Raw genomic sequence first — 17705 nt, forward strand, 5'->3', positions numbered from 1 at the left:
CATGCCCCTCTGTCCTCTGTCTCCAGCCTTCTCCCCCTTCACTCCTCCGCAGCCACCCTGAATACTAGTCCTGCTTGACATCCAGCAGCTTCCCGCTCAGGCCTTTTGTGTGCCCTTTGTATGGTCCCCTCCATCCAGAATGCCCCTGACTCCTGCCCCCCTGGAGAACTAATACTCCCTTGAAAACCTAAACATTCCCGAGCTCTTCAGGCAGGGTGGATGCTCTCAGATTATGAGGAGTTCCTACAGGGCCCGACTTGGCCTCATTCCTCTTGATATCAAGGGTTGGTAGGCACGGAGAGGCCCTAGGAGATGCCAGAAGAGGAATGAAAATCTAACCATCTCAAGTTTCTACCCTAATCCTAAGCAACAAGCCTCCATGAGGGGTTAGCTTTTTTATTAATCCAAAGATTCATGCATACTAAAGGGTAGTTTTCACAGGAGCCAAGACTAATTTTTTCCCTCCTGCTGGATTCCTCGCTGGGGCTTGTCATGAGGGAAGTGAATTCACTCTCATGGGAACAAGCAGACCATTTAGGGCCTCTGTTGTCCATCAGCAGCCTCTCTGGCCCTGCACTCAGGATCTCCGCTGTGCTATCCGCTCAAGGAGCTGGCTCCCCATACCCCAGCCCCACCACCTGGCATTAGAAAATGAAGCTGAGAAGCAGATTACTGACTCTCTCTGAAATGTCACTTCTGTAGGTGATCTACCACCTTGCAAAGAGATCGCTATTGTTACACAACATCATTAATGATAGCAGCCTTCCGGAGGATTAAACTGTTATCGAGCTTTCATTTTTAAGAATGTGTTTGATTTGCAACACGGAAGAGTGAATTTACAACATTACAGAAACAAAATGAAAGATTAGAGCAATTAAATGAAAACCGCCACCAATTAATTTAATCTAGACTAAAAGCTGCAAAATGGTTACTAATACTGATCATAATTACAATGACATTAAGGCGCCTTTTTGGGTTGCTTTTGTTTCTTTGTAAATGGGATTTAAGTAACATACCCTACGAAGATGATAAATCTAACTGCATGACTACCAGGTGCAAGAATTCTATTTGTGTGGCATGAACAGGGCTGCTAATCCCTCGCTCGTTCTTTTCTGTTTGGCAGCTAAACACTTCCTGGTGTGCCCTGTAATAACAGGCAGCTGTCCTGTCAGCTCCACTGAAAAATGAGATAATAAGGCAGGCAAATGATGTCCTTTATGTCCTGAATCTACCACTTCCTGCAGTTTTCTTCTCAAATGCTTTAAGTAACAAGGATCTATGCAATTTTCACACAGTTTCTTCTTCTAAAAAAGTTTGTCCAAATTCTTGGTGAATGTCATTTCCCTTTGGACATTTGGTGGAAAAAGAGGCAGCCTGCTTCATTGCACCAGGACAGAAGGCTTCCAAAAAGCCTCTGAATGGGGTTTATGAATGGAAATCCCCCCTCAAAAGCCACTGAGGTGATCGGAGCTGTAACTCGTGTTTGGAGGGATGGGCTTGGCTTCTCTAAAGACAACTGCCATGGACCTTTCTGTTCAGCCCCTGGGATAACTGGTCGTTTTAGAGGCGACAGCAAGAGCAGCATTATCTTGCCACACTTGAGAAAGGCTGCCCAGTGGCCTCCTGGCTGGGAAAATTGTGGCCAGATGGGTCTATGCCTGACGTCTTACCTGGGGAGCCCAGGCGGTGTAGGATTTGTGAGTTTTGAGGCATCTTGGAGGTCATCTGTATCTCTCCCACCTTTTACCAAAAAGGAAGTGGCTGCTCTATGCTGGAAGGCAGAGTTGGAACTTGAACTCAGGAGTCCTTCTGGCCAGGCTGGTGGTGGTACCTTTTCCTGAAACAAGGGTGTGTTTCTTGGCGTTCTTTATAATCCACACTGACTCAAGGCTGATAACAATTGAATCCTCATTTAAAAATCCTATTCATAATGTAGAAGAAGGTTAATATTCAGAGAATGTATATTTTAGAATGTTTTCAGGGACTCACTCAATTATCTGTCATTCATTCATCCATCCATCCATGAATCCTGCCCTGTGCAGGGGTTAGAGAGACAAGTAGGTCAATTGATCTTGCTGCCTGCAGTGGTGCTTCAGGAGGTGGCAATAACTAGAGAAATGCATTCCAGGCATTCTGGACATGGGTGTGTGTGTGTGTGTGTGTGTGTGTGTGTGTGTGTAGGTGGGAAGGACTAACAATCCAAATGAATCCATAAACTTTTTTTTATAATCATTATTATTCTTTATTAATTTATTATTTTTGGCTGTGTTGGGTCTTTGTTGCTGTGCGCGGGCTTTCTCTAGTTGCGTGAGTGGGGGCTACTCATCGTTGTGGTGCGTGGGCTTCTCACTGCTGTGGCTTCTCTAGTTGCAGAGCACGGGCTCTAGGCGCGCGGGCTTCAGTAGTTGTGGCTCACGGTCTTAGTTGCTCCACGGCATGTGGGATCTTCCCGGACCAGGGCTCGAACCCATGTCCCCTGCATTGGCAGGTGGGTTCCTAACCTCTGCACCACCAGGGAAGTCCCTCCATAAACTCTTAAACGGTCTGAGAGAAAAAGACTTGCTTCGGGACTTCCCGAAAGACTTCCTTGCATTGGGACTTCCCCAATGCAGGGGACATGGGTTCGAGCCCTGGTCCGGGAAGATCCCACATGCCGTGGAGCAACTAAGACCGTGAGCCACAACTACTGAAGCCCGCGCGCCTAGAGCCCGTGCTCTGCAACTAGAGAAGCCACAGCAGTGAGAAGCCCACGCACCACAACGATGAGTAGCCCCCACTCACGCAACTAGAGAAAGCCCGCGCACAGCAACAAAGACCCAACACAGCCAAAAATAAATAAAATTTATTAAAAAATAAATAAATAAAGACTTGCCTCACTTCATCAATTTATTCCAACTATCCAGACTCTGTTTTCCCTGTGGAAGAAAGATCCCACTTCATGACAGTTAGATTCATCTTTCCTGTCCTTTACTTGAATTAGCCTTAAAAGAGCTGCAGGACAAGGACTGCCCCGGGGGCTGGGAACACTGTGCCCACTGTTTGCCCGCAGGCCCCGGGAAGCCTGTGCAGCCACCTGGGCTCAGAGGCTCAGGCCACAGGGCGGCAGGCATGGAGCGGGGCTTTGTCTCTCCAGGCCCCAGGTGGGGGAAGAGGGGGGAGGGCGTTCAAGCTGAGCAGAGGGCTCATAGCAGCTCCACGGGGAGGAGCCCTCTGGGGAAAAGAGGAATTCAATAAGCCGTTGAAGGAGTCCACCTTCCAGACCACACTTTTTGCTCACTCTCTTCTCACTGAAGGCAGGTCTCAGCAGACTAAGAGGCCTCGGTGGTTTATTTGCACTGTTGACTCACCTTTCCTGCGGGAATAAGCGCCCCTTTTATTCACTCAAAAATTCCTCTCTCCAGTCTCCTCCCCTCCTCAAGTATTTTTTCCCCTTCCATTTGTATTCTTAGGTAAGAATGATATATCTAATATTTACTGAGCACTTATTATATGCTCCAGCACTTGTTCAACGGCTTTAGAAGTATTAACTCACTGAATCCTCATAGCAACACAATAAGGTATTTCTGTGATTACCCTCATTGTACAGATGAGCAAACTGAGGCCCAGAGAGGTTGAGTGAAGTGTGCAAAGTCACACTGCTGGTACGTGGAAGGAATTGGGGTTCAAATCCAGGAAGTCTGGCTTCAAAGTTTCTTCCTCTATACAACTCGTCTAGGAGCAGATGATGGGTTCATCCTAAATTTTCTAGAAATGCACTGTCCAATACAGTAGCCACTGGCCACATGTAGCTATTTAATTTAGCATCTAAATAATTCTAAGTAAGTTAAACATTCATTTCCTCAGTAGCACTAGTGCCATTTCAAGAGCTCAGTGGTAGCTACCATATTGGAAAGTGCAGATACCAAATGTTTCCATCGCAGCAGAAAGTGCCCTAGAAAATCCCTGACTTCCTGTAATTTTATTCTGTTTGATAAACATCAAGAACCATAACACAAACAATGGTGATCTGTAAAATCTATATTAAGTGAAATTTAACTTTTGAGGATTTTTCATGTGATATTAATAGACTAAAACATGTTCTTCCTGGATTTCCGTGGCGGTCCGGTGCTTAAGACTCCGTGCTTCCAAGGCAGGGGGAGTGGGTTCGATCCCTGGCTGGAGAACTAAGATGCCACGTGCTGCACAGTGCGGCCAAAGAAAAATAAAAAGATAAAAAAAGTTCTTCCTGAAAAGATGTTTCCAATGCAGTGAGTGAAAAAAATCAAATACAGGTTTCCCCCAGTATCTGAAAGCAGAGGTTCCTATGAAACCTTTCCTAAGCTGAAATGGCCTAAAGTGAAGAAGCAATTACCTGAGGACATGTCTTGCTAACAGATGCATGGAATCAATTGAGATGAAGCACAGATGCTCACAGACACAGATCAAAGCTATGGCGGCTGACGCTGAGATGCTGAGTATATTTCCCAGGAAGGAGCTTGGCGGGTCCACTCTCTGCTGGCTGTGCCTGCCTCTGTAATGTCTGCTGCAAAACCAGTGCTGAATGCTCTTTTTGCTTTTCCTCTTTTTTTTGTAAAACTGAAATCTTCTTCAGATTTCTTTCAGTTGTGGAAACTAAGTGCTAAGGTAAAAGACCTGTGGCATAAAGTGAACTTTTGAAAAGTGAGGGATACTTGTATCAACGAAGTATGTAAAGTGGAATGCATTTTTGTTAAAGACAACACATGCGTACACACATGTATGCACACACAGAGAAACACCTGGAAGGATGCACCACACACTAAGCCATGGCTATCCTTCCTACAAAGTAGATGGGAGGGGATGATAGCGGGGAGGGGTAGATTTCCTTGTATAGTTTTGTTTTACTTAAAAACATTTTTTACGACATTTATGACTTGCTTTGATAATAGAAAAAACTTCTAGAAGAAAATTTATTGAATAAAAAAAGATAGGAAAAGTGCTTTGTAAAATATTCTGATTTGGTGTTTGGATAACGTGATCTCCATAATCACAATTTTAAAAATGCTGTCCCACCCTGAGGACATTTGCATTTTGAGAGAAAATATTAAAGACAGAAGCTGTGAGGAGAGAACTTTAGGTGTCAGGAAGCTTAACAAGACCCTGCAGCTCTTCCTGGGGGGTGCAAAAAGCAGAGAGCTGGGGGGATGGGGGCAAAGGCAAGTTGGGGAGCAGTCAACGCAGAGACCCAGGTGTGGGGAGAGAGACCTGGGTCGGTGCTTCGCATCCAGCAACACAGAGTTTGTGACACTGGCTCAGGACCTGCACTGGCTTTTTGCTTCCCACTCTCACCCACTTGTGACCATCCCCCCACGCCCCATCGCCCCCCTCCCCAGCCAGGGCTAATCAGGAGAAAGCTACCCCAGGACAGGAATTGCCCTCCCCTGCTCAGCTGAACACCTGGCTTCACCATCACCTCCACTTGCCCTCCTGCACTCTCTCCAGGCTTCTCTCTTTTCCAAAATAAAGAAAACCCCAGCCCCAAAACACACACACACACACACACACACACACACACACACACACACACACACACAGTACATTTTAACACTTGCTAATATTTGCAAAAACAATTTAAAAAGAAAAGAAAGAATGAAGGCAATCTGCACCGTGGTAAATCCTCCGGAATCTACACCTGTTGGCTCTGGGGTCAAGCACAAGTGTGGCCGCCCTCCTGGTCCACCCATCGCTTTATAGCTGTGCTAGCTCCCCCATTTCCCCGTGGAGCAGCAGCTGGGGTTTTTGGTGTCACAGCAACAGGCCAAAGGAGACTTCTCGGACAGGCTTCTCAGAGGACGCGTTACGGGAGCAGGCCAGCGGCAAGCAGGCCGAGGGGGGCACGCACGCCTGGGGCCAGCCTGAGGTCCACAGCAGGTCTGCTGAGGATGCAAGCCCAAGCTGATGGAGTCCTCATGGCTCCCTGGTGGTGGAGGAAGCGGTTCCCCTCTTCTTTCCCCACCAGCACGGGCCGGCTGCCCAAGCCGTCAGCTGAGGCGAAGACCAAAGTCCCGGTCCCTCGCACATCTTTCAACATGCAGCACATTTGTGGTTTATAGCTTCTGCCGAGGGATTGAAAGGTCTGAGGTTCAAACTCTCAAGGGAAAAGAAAAGGACTCTTGTTGAGAAAACATTTCTAGCAGCTCATCTCGAAGGATCATTTGTGAGGCCTCAACCCTCGACCTCTGTGTGAGAAAGCGTGTCACTAAGTAGAAAACCGGAAGGCGTTTGACCCCAGTCCACTGTCACAAATTCCTCCCTGGACTCAGCCACACACACTGCTCTGCTCCGAGCTGCCTGGGCGGCTCGCGAAGGCCCTGAGGGAGGCTGGGCTTCAGGGCCCCTGGGCCGGGGAAGGCCGCATGGAGAGACCTGTCAGTTCTTTTTTGTGAGAAATGCGTGTCTGGGATGCAGAGCTCAGAACTGTGGCGTTTAAGAGCCCGGGAGCTGTGAATGATGGGGAGGGACGCCTTCTTTTTGTCCCACAAATTTCAATGCAACGAGAAGAAATTCACAACTTAACTGAAAGAGAAATGCAGAGAAAAGAGACTCCATGTCATCTTGAAATGCCTTTCCTTCCAGGAAAGCAAAATTCAGCTAACGTTTGAGGCCCTCAAAACCCCACAATATGCTTAAACAGCTTTGGAAAGTGAATTACCTGGTATCACTGCTTAAAAACAAACAGGCTTCTTGTCTTAGGCTGTGTGCCCTAGGAATTAGGACTCTTTACCGGGCATCTAGATTAGCAGCCGTCTCCTGGTATCCTTTGAATTTATTCTTTCCAGAGTGTGATCTGGATCCCATTCCAGTCAGGATAATTCTGGAACGGTCAGAAACAGACTAAGTGCCAAATAAAGATTCCCCTCTGTAGGTGACAAAATCAGACCCTCTACCCTCTGCCTGAGGGGGAGTAAGGAGTCCCTTGTAAACCTCTGTCCACCTGTCTGTGCCCTGGACCCAGCTTTCTCCTTAGGATTTCATGTGGAAACTATGTGAACACCTGTAGTGACATTATTTATCACTCAGGAGTCTCTTTCAAGACTTTTACACTCACATCAAGAATCTATTGGGGGCGGGGGATCCCGCAAATCTGTAGGACAGTAAAAAAATTCAGGCAGAATTTCTTTTTATCTCAGTTTCTGGAACAGCACATCCAGTCCTAAGTGGGCCATCACATTCATGGCTTGTCAATGAGAATTTTAGGTGATGCCTGTGAAAAGGTTAAGATCTTGAAAAACGTTTCCAAATATTTTCATTGTAATTCTTTGCAATAATCGTGCAGGAGATCCCTGTAAGCATCTCCTAGTAATACTGACAGGATGAGGAAGTGTTTGGAGATAGACCAAGTACAGCCCGCTCTCGTTATTGGCGGTAGTTATGCTCCAGAAAGTCACTGTGAACAACGAAGTAGCAAATTCTGAACTGCTGTTCCTGCGGAAATAGAGTTAGCTTCCTTGGGGCCTCTGGTCGCGAGGTTTTCATCAATCAAGCAATACATAACCTTGTTTTATGTGTTTCCATTTAAAGACACCTTACTTAATGTATCTATTGTTGATTCATTCACGCTGAACTCATGGCTGACGGCACCATAACTCATGACTGAAGGAAGCTTGTCTAACACACGTGTTTTCTCCTCAAGGCGTGTCACAGCCTTCTGGCGCTTAGGAACACTAGACAGCACTTCAGCAACATGTTTGCGGGCCATGAAACAGTGAAAACACCAAGAAAAGCACATCAGGACAAAAAACATGGAACTATCAATACATGGATTATGAAAAGGACCCTTGTTACAGTCTGGGAGCTGAAACAGGAAAGCAGAGCCGGTTTTACTGTGATCTGGGTGGGACTCATTTTTCAGCCCTCTGCATGTCTGTGAATGACCACAGAATTCCTGCCAATTATTGATTTGGGTGTGACAAGTGAATTTTATTGGGTAGGCGAAGTCACAAATACAGAATCCACGAATAATGAAGATCATCTGTATATCCTTCAGGGTGAGATCTCATTACCCTGGTTCCTGTCCCACAATACTTCCCTGATGTTATAAATTCATCACTATTAGTTTGCCTACTAAAAGGCAACAACCTCAGGGAAGGGAAACAAATGATTAGTTGAGTCATTTGTATCTTACGGATTTGTTTATCAGCTTCTTTGCTGGAAAGGACCTATCTGAGAGCAGATTTAGAAAGGGTAGTATTTAGAGAGTAGATACGGGCTAGAGGGGATGGAGAAGAATTAAAAACATACAGAGAGCAAACTCTTAAGGCAAACTCTAATGTTAGTGTGTCTTCATTCTCCCTGAAGTATGGTGGGACACTGGAAGTCCACTTTTCTATGGCTCAAATGCCACCCTGTCCAGCTCCCTTCCCACACTCTCCCAACCCCCCCAGACAATTTGCCAGAATTCAATTGACTTCAGTACTTTGTCCTCAGTCAGCCAGAGCCATTCTCCCCAAATGCAGCTGATTTGCTCACTTATGAAAACACTTCCTGCTTATCACTGGGGCTGGAAACATCTGTTCCAAGACCCAAGTTTAAGTCAATCTGATGCAACAACTATTTCTGAGCTTCCACACTGTGCAAGGCTTTGAGTTAGCTGAATTTGAACAGGCAGGTGGAGGGCAGATGAGGACTCTCATCCTACCTTTCAACCTGGACTCTGAAATCTTTGTCTCCTCACTTGGACCACAGTTTTATGCACCGTGGACTCCTTGGCCTCAGGCTAGACTTCCTGGCTTCCGCCCCTGCCTTGCGACTGACCTCTGCCCTCAGAATTCTCTGTGGTCCTGTCCTGATTTTCCAGTTTCCTGACCTTTTGCTTGGCCTGATCTCTAGTAGCCCCAGGCTTTGTAACCCCCAGCTTGCCAGCTCAGCAGCTTCCTAATGCAGCTACATCCTGCTGGTGTTACACCCTCCCTGCCTCCGTGGTTCAAGTCCCTCTCGGTGGATGGCTCTGCATCCCAGGCCCAGCACGGAGCATTCTGCCAAGTGAGTTAAACCAAGGAAGATCCGAGCCTGGGGGAAGGGACTTGCTAGTTTCAGGTCTGTAATTGGCTTACTGTGAACTGCTGAGCCGCAGTCTGCATCATGAGTGTTTAATGTTCTTCTGGGTCAATGATAATCACAGGATGTTAGAGCCAGAAGTGACACTGTATTCTCTCATGTCAAAGATAAGAAAACGGAGACACAGAAGTATAAAGGAACTTGCCCAGAGTCATGTAGCTATTAAATAAAAGGGGTGGAACTAGAAGCCAGGTCACCTGATCTAAATTCAATGCCCGGTCCCTTATGCTATGTGGCTTCTCCTGTTTAGCTGAAGGGGGCACCTGAGAAAAGAAAGATTACACCACTCGTAATGATTCGAGTTTAAGTGCAGATAATAGAGACCACTTTAGTTGCTTTAAGCAGAAAGGGATTTAATGAGGGAACTAGGTGCCTACAACATTTCTGGAAGGGGATTGACATATACACACTAATACGTATAAAATAGATAACTAATAAGAACCTGCTGTATAGCACAGAGAGCTCCACTTCTCTGTACAGTAGAAACTAACACAACATCGTAAAACAACTATACCCCAATTAAAAAAAAAACAACATTGCTGGAAGGGCTGGAGGAGTGGCCACAGACTGGCCTCTGGGAACAGCTTCTAGGAGGGTGCTGTAGAACTGGCCTGTGGAGGGAACTAACTTCTCTACCCCAGTGGGGAGATTCAGGAAGTTGCTATCCCAGCCACTGGGTCCACGACCCCCTATCTTGACTGTGATCTGGGGATCAGGAAGCCACTCCCAGAACTGTAGGCACCAAAGCCTCATATACCTACAATGATCTGCAAAACATAACCTTGCGTGCTGCCTCTTTTCCTGCTTAACTGTGTTTCAAAATCAAGTCTTAAGCCTATGCAGCTGATTGATGGAAGCTAAATCATATCCAGAATCTTATTTGCAAGGGAATCTGGGAAACGTGGACTTTAGCTTTCCAGGCTATGTAATACAGGAAGGAAGGTACATCAGAAGGAAACTGGAATGGATGTTGAGTGAGCTAATCTGTGGCGTTCCCGCCACACTATGCCTCAGTTTCCTCATCTGTAGAATGGGAATAATGATTTTACCTACTTCATAGGGTTGTTATAAGCAATGAATAAGCCTATATTACAAGTAAAACACTATTCCTGGGGCATAGTAAATACTCAATAAGTAGTAGTTATTAGTTTCAAAACCTTAGCAGGTTTACAGTCTGATCTCTTGAATTTTCAGTTTTCTGTGTATTCAACCTAAATTTTTAATCTTGTTCAGCCCTGTCAAATTATGGGGTATGGATGACTTTGTAAAATTGTTTGACTAAAACAAACAAAAAAAGAGATATTATTAAAATAGGGCTTAAACTATTAACAAGTTGATTAGAAAGAATTTTATCTCTCCCCATTTTACAGGGAAGAAACTGAGGCTCAGAGAAGTAAGAGGACCTGCCCAAAATGAAACCATAAACTAATTGCAAAGCCTGAACTAGAACCAGTCTAATGCTCTTCCCAATACAAATAACCAAAATGCATGCCGATGACGGTTGAAACTTCAAATTTGCAAAACGTTACCAAAAATGTAGTGAGTTTCATTTTTTTAAAACCACTCTGCTTTGTAAATATACACAGACTGGGAAAACGAAACAAAACAAACAAACAAGAAACCTCTCATTATTGTAAAAGAAAAAGCATGATAAATGCTGTCTCAAATAACAGTCAACACTATAAAAAAGTGCAGTATTAGAGGTAATCCTCTTAAGATCATGAATGAGATGAGGATTCCTCCTATCACCATCATAATTTAACATTTTTCTACAAGTCCCAGCTAATTCATTGAGAGAAGAAAAAATAAAATGGAGTATAACTGTCAGCAGGAAACAGACAAAATTTTCGTTATTTACAAATCTCTAGCATTATATATACTATATAATTATCTACAAAGAAAACACAAAAGAATCATTTGGAAAAACTACAGTATTCAATATAAGAATCCAGTGATATGGCCAGTTACAAAATAAGTATTTTTCAAATAAACTGCTTTCTTTTATACCAGTAAGAATGAATTAGCAATTATAATACAAAAATAAAATCCTATTCTCAACATGAACACAAGTCATTACCTGGAAACAAGAAGAAATATGCTAAACCTACAAGAAGGAAATAACAATATTTTACAAACAGATATAACAGAGGCTTGAATAAATGAAATATATACTTTGTCCCTAGAGGGAAAAACTAATAATGTAAAGATGTCAATTCTCTCCAAAGTAATAAATCCCTTTAATGCATCTCCAATAAAAATTTTATAAAAGGAGTCTACAGGCATTGTGACAAGATGGTTCTAAAATTCACTTGGAAGAATAAATAAGTGAAAACCCACGAAACAATACGGCATTTTACTTATGGGTAGATGTATATGAAGTTAAAGGTTTAAAACATGGACTGGAAGGTTCCATGTCCAATTCATGCTTGTGGTTACTTCTAAGCAGGGAGAAAGGGGAGTGGGCCAGGGACTTGGAATCAATCTGTTACATTTTCTACCTTTTCCTAAGACACACGCCTGAAGCAGCTATGTTACAATGTTAATATCTGTTAATAATCTGTGGTAGGTGGTATTATATTATCCTCTGCAATTTGCTGTTTTTATTCCAAAAAAGAAGACTGAGGGGTATGTGGAGTCTGCACTGCAAGAATTCTCAATAATAAAAAGAGTATCATTTTGCCTGTAAATAAACCAATGACACTGAAAAGAAAGCTAGAAGCAGACCCAAGGGGAGGAGGTATTTCAAATCAGTGAGGGAACCAACAGAAGTTCTTAGTGATGTTCTCACCATCATGCATCAGAATTTTTTCTAGAGAGGTTAAAAGAAGTAAAACATGAAACCATGAAAGAGCAAAAAGGAAAATACTATTGCCTATTTATCTGATTTCGGGGTAGAGAAGGTCAAAAATCTCCTCATGAGACCTCTTCCCACCCCTGGGCCTTTGCTCAGGCTGTTTCCTGCCTGGAAACCTCTTTCCTTTCCTCTTCACTCGTGCATTTGTTCCCCAGGAAGCCTTCCCTGTCCTCCCTCATTAGCTGACACCCTGAATTATGGCTCTCTCGAGGACCATGTACCTCTCTTTTGTGTCATTTGTCACTTTTGTGATTTTGTGTTTGTTTGTGTGATTATTTGACTAATAATCTAGTAGACAATCAGCTCCATGACGACAGGTCTTGCCTGTTTTACTTGTTCAAAAGTAAAGCACCTTGCCTACAGTGTGTGATACACTGTAGGGGTTTGATAAATATTTGTTGGCTGAATGAATGAGTGAATGAATGAGTGGTGGCCGAGAAGAGTTGTTTTGTCCTGCTCGTTTTCATGTGTGCTATACATATGAGGATCTCCGTAATAGATCACTCTGAGCTCCACACCTCTTACATGTTTGGAGCATTGGTGGTCTTCGTGATTGGCATGGTTGCACATCAGAGACATGGGACAATCAACTTCTCGGCCTCCCTTCACAGACATCAGATTCTAGAAGTGACTTCTTTTAGAGCTACTGGAAAGCCAATTTTGCCTTAGCTTCTAGAAGAAGGAAACAGCTCACGTGCGGGACTGTGAACTTGCTGCTGGCTTTGTCTTCCTTTCTCTAGTGAGTCCTTCCTACCCATGGGGATTGTCCCCAGGAGATGATGGAATTAAAGTCTCATAGGCATAGAGGACCACAGTCTTTCTCCAGATGGGTCTCCCTGGGCTTTGGGACACAACCAGAATCACAGCTCTGGCCATTCCATCTCATAACAGTCCCTTCCTGCGGGGATGACCAGATGTCTAGTTCTCTAGCTTCTGCTTCTGTGTGGTCTCGTTAGGTTTTTTTATCTTTCTGGCAAATGCATCCAGAAATAGACTTTTGAGAATGACATGACAATTACTAGTCATGTATTCATACTGGAGTATAGACAAGAGCTGAGGAGAGGACCGTCATTCATGGAGGGGCAGCCCCTCAAGGGGAGGGAGATGCCCAGGGAAGTCTGCGGGGGCAGCACATCGGCCTGGGCGGGCTGCATCGCTGGAACGTGAGAAGCATGTACAACGGCTTCAAGCTCCCAGGGAGGAACAGGTGGGTGTTTTCTCTGACCTGCATGGTTACTTAGCCAAATCAGTATTTTCATCCCACTGGGCCCCAGACCCCCAGATGGGCCTGGAGTTAAGGCTGTGGGTCTTGAACCCTGGTGTCCACCTAACATTGTCTCTAGATGGGACAAAGGCTCTGTCCCACACATCCAATGCCCTACTATTTTCAAGATGCTGGTGGATGGCGTTGAGGCCAACAAAATACATTTAAAATGCGACTGAATGTAGAGAGGCTTTTTGGTTTCATGTGTTTTTTCAATCAAGGATTTAGAAATATATAATTATTATGTTTGGAGGGGTCCCAAAATTTTTTGAGGTACGTAAGGGCTATTTGCTGTCAGCAAAAAGTACAAGGAGTCATTGATGTAGATGCCATGATCCAAATGACTGAACCTTCCTTTCCAGTCTCTGGCCTAAGTAATCTTAAGTAATCAATCTGTCCACTCTGTAGAAAGAGGAACCCAGCCAGCTTTGAGGTGTAATAACAGGTAATTACCACCATGCATTCAATGCTTACCATGTGCCAGACACTGTGCTGTACATGAACTATTCTATTTCATCTTCCTGACCAGGCTGTGAGGTATTATCATTCATTTTACAGATGAAGACACTGAGGGTGGAGTCACTTGCCCAAGGTCAACGTGTGAGTGATGGATCCGGGGTATTGTAGCTTTAAATCTCACATTCCTCAATGCCATCTTGCATTCAGTCCACCAGACACTGTGCTTGGCACCAGGCACTTCCCAGCCCACAAGTGCACTTGCTGGGTCAAAGAGTGTGCACATTTTCACCATAAACGGGAGACCTGGGAAAAGGTAATATTTCGGTTTGAGTCTGAAGACAGGGAAAGAGCCAATGCCCTGGTTCAAAGACTGTTAGGCAGGAAGAATTCTCTCTTACTTTCTGTTCTATTCAGGCCTTGGAGTGATTGAATGAATCCTCATTTTGATCTCACGTTAGTACTTATGAGGGCTGATCACCAGATATGCTATTTCTGCCTTTTGAGCACCTAGTAAGGTTGTAATTCTTGGTTCCCTCTCACCCCTTGGGGTTAGTTGGTACCGTGTGATAAATTCAAGGTCAAGCTTTTCAAAAAATATATTTATTTATTTTGGCTGTTCTGGGTCTTAGTTGCGGCACACGGGATCTTTAGTTGCACCATGCATGCGGGATCTAGTTCCCCAGCGAGGGATCGACCCCAGGCCCCCTGCATTGGGAAGGTGGACCCATTGGACCATCAGGGAAGTCCCAAGGTCAAGCTTTAATTGCTGTTGAGACCCTCCAGGGCTCTTTTTTTAATCTCTGCCACCATTTCAGAGAGTGGGTGCTTCATCATCTATCTTCCAAGATAATGCATGACAGACATATAGCCCTGTAATGGACACACAGTACAAGCAAGAAACAGACTTTCGTCATTTTGAGCCACTGATAAATACATTTTGGAAGTTTATTTGTTATTGCAGAATAACATTGACTATCCTGACCGCTGCACGCTATTTGGAGAGAGTGGCTGGAGAGACTGCTCTCCAGAAAGCCTCCTTGCCCTCTATGGGGAAAACATTGTGCTTGCGCATAAATGCCCCGTCCTATTTTCACTCTGTGTCGTTTTCTGGGAGTACTTAAGACGACAAGTCTACCTCACTCTTTCTGTTTTTAAGATGGCCAATTCGAAGTCAGAATCTTGCAATCCAAGCTTCAAGCCACATGTTTTGATGACCGATTTCCACGAAACATTTAAGATTGTTCTAGAAAATCCAACCTCACCTAATCCAACGTGACACTTATTCATGTGGTGGCTGCATGAGTTACAAAAAAAAAAAAAATTCATGAAACATTGCTGAACAGTTATTAAATAGTCTCTAGTCCCTAATGGCAAATTCATTTTCATTTAATAACAAGTTATTGTGAAGTATAATGAAAAATAGAGTGGCATGCAAAATAAACTGGCCTCTGTTTCCATTGACACAGTGTCAGTTTCTTGGGTGCAGCGTTATAATACTATCCATCTTCATAAAGCACTCTTTGGGCGGCATTATGAAACAGTGGGAAGGAATGGCGGATGACAGCTTCATTAGTCATGAGTAGGTAATCCTGGCCAATTTCTCCTGGGAATTATTAACACATTCCTAAACACCCCTTGGTTGATGACATCCAAAAAAGAAGAGGAGGAGCTCGGTTATAAGATCTTGGACATTATCCAAATCTGGCTACAAGTGAGCTGCAGAAAGTCATGGAACAGTCCCTCTTTCCCAGAGCTCTCTGGAAGGCTTCTGGGGAATGGGACCTTGTGAGCCAAGATGGACAAGACCTCAAACTCTTGCCCATTGCTGCATACCTAGTGGGGAGAAAAGATCGAGATGGTGTCTGCCTGGCAGACAACTTCAGGCTGTATCACTTGGTAAGTGGATGAATTGGCCTCAAATTCATTCTCATCACTGGCTAGAAACTCGGAACTCCAAGAAGGTATCTTAGGGAGGCTGCTAAGTACACAATAAACACTGAATCCCAGAGGTTCCTGTGAATCCCAGCAACCGGGATCCCTTTGCCAAAGATTACGTAATCCCTCCAGAGTCTGATCACTTAGCCTGGAAGCTTGAAGGACAATGTGGCCCCTGACAGTCAAGATTTCTCATGTTTTTGTGGCCTTCTCTAGTGAAGCTGCCTTTTCAGTTTCTTGGTGAGTCAGCTGGGTGGGGTTGTATGGGGCTGGCAGGGAAGTGATTTATTCTGCAGGTCAACAAAGCTTTATCTGTGGGTTTAGACTCCCATTAACCATGGTTTGGTAATTCATGGTATAGCAAAATGGCTTATGAATTGGAGTGAGACTTGAACTCAGATCTTTGCTCAGCCGCTTACTACTGATGGCTGTGGGATCTAGGGCAAGTGAATTAACCCTTCTCAGCCTTAGCTTCCTCATCTGCAAAATTGGGGTGATGATATCTATCTCAGAGTTGTGTGAGGATTACTTACCACAGCTAGGTAAAGCACTTGGCAGAGTGCCTCAGTAAATATTTCTTCCATATATGGAAGCTATATCCTACTTAAAAAATAAAACCAAAAATAATCAGATTTATAGGAAAGAAAAATCAGTATGAGTTGTTTATATTATCCTGTCCGCTGCCCCCAACTAAATTATAATCTCTTGTTTTCATTTATTTTTAAAAGGAGAGCAGTGATGGCCAAAAACATTTGTAGGCCACCAGACCATTGTCAAATTTTCACATCAACTCTATTGTTGTCCCCATTTTCCAGATGAAGAAACTGAGGCACAGAGGAGGGATAAGTTGTCCAAGGTCACACCAGCAGTAAGTTTTGGAGCTGGAAACCAGATAGTCTGCCAGCAGACTCTGTCCTTATCCATCACAGCTATGTCCATGAACCTTTGTTGAATTGGTTGAAGCTAATAGAGAACTCCTATTTAAACAGCAAGTTTCCTAAGGACATTTAAATGTTTACACATTACTACGCTAGGGTGTCTCCCCGGCTACTCTGTGCAAAGCTAAAGCCTACGCACACTCCAGTTCCAGATCCTTCGGAAGTCTCCCTGGATTTGTTCTATCTGCTCTTTCAACAGTCCTAGCCTGAGCCGCACCACCCACTCAGAGCACTCAAATCATTCATCGTGGCTCCCGAGAAGATGAGAGAGAGTGACAGCTGCAGAGGATGCCAGAGAGACACAGGCAGAGAGAACAGAAGCCAAAAAGGAGAAAGAGGCGGGGGGGAAAAGGAAGATACAAGCCAAGAAAGAACTAAAGGTGCTTAAATTTCAAGGTGGATTTTCTTTTTAAGTATGCTGTATCATAAAGTCTGACTATTGTCGGAACCCTTTTTTTCCCTGCTGCCTCTGGCTTTTGTGAAACAGTGAAGTGTTTTTGCTTTAGCCGTCATGGAAGAATCTTATTTTTAGTGATTCCTTACACCAACTAAATAGTTAGCGATCAATGATCACTGTGAACATTTTTCACGTATTTTCTTTCAAATCAACTTCAGATTTTTTTTTTTCAGTTTTATGGCATTTGGAAGCTATTTCAGGGATTTCTTTTCTGTAAAAAAAAAACGTTAAAAAATTTTTAATCCAGTTGGAATTTAGTACCAGGTATGATCAATTCGGTAAATCTTTATTAAGTGCTTACTACACGCATGTCACTGTGCCAAGTCCCAGACACAAGGGTGAATAAAGAGGACCTCTGCTTTGGTGGAAACTCTAGGCTAGCTGGGGCTTCCCAGCCTTGGGGGCATCGCTCTCTTAGGAACCCCGTTAGAAGTCTGCCTGTGTGGGCTCCACTCCAGGACCGCCTGAATCAGTAGGTGATTCTGATGCATCCCGACGTTCAAGACACACTGGCTGGGAGCAGGCACTACTTGTAGCAGTCGCGCGCCCCAGCTTTAGAGAGCTACCCAGGACTCTGAAAGCTCTGGAGGCACCTCAGCTACCCGCTGTCTGCATGCAGCTCCTCAGACCCCCAAGAAGGCTCCACCCTAAATAAGGTGGCATGGATGGGCTAGGGCCAGAGACAGATCAGTTTATATCACAACTCATGGAGAGCCGAGTATT

At 44.4% G+C, this 17705-nt stretch overlaps 1 protein-coding gene across 2 annotated transcripts in view; it reads left to right on the plus strand.

The window, feature by feature from the left end:
• CHIC2 (cysteine rich hydrophobic domain 2) overlaps positions 1–11401 on the plus strand; it is a 92652-nt gene extending 81251 nt beyond the window's left edge. For both annotated transcript variants that reach the window (XM_060148156.1, XM_060148158.1), the window contains one exon: positions 10446–11401. Coding sequence is in view for 1 of the 2 variants with exons in the window: in XM_060148158.1 (XP_060004141.1) it covers positions 10446–10457 (12 nt within the window). In the remaining variant the exon portion in view is untranslated. The remainder of the gene's footprint in view (positions 1–10445) is intronic.
• Positions 11402–17705: the final 6304 nt, after the last annotated feature.

This window comes from Lagenorhynchus albirostris, chromosome 4 (genome assembly GCF_949774975.1).
Source record: "Lagenorhynchus albirostris chromosome 4, mLagAlb1.1, whole genome shotgun sequence".
Lineage (NCBI taxonomy): Eukaryota > Metazoa > Chordata > Mammalia > Artiodactyla > Delphinidae > Lagenorhynchus > Lagenorhynchus albirostris.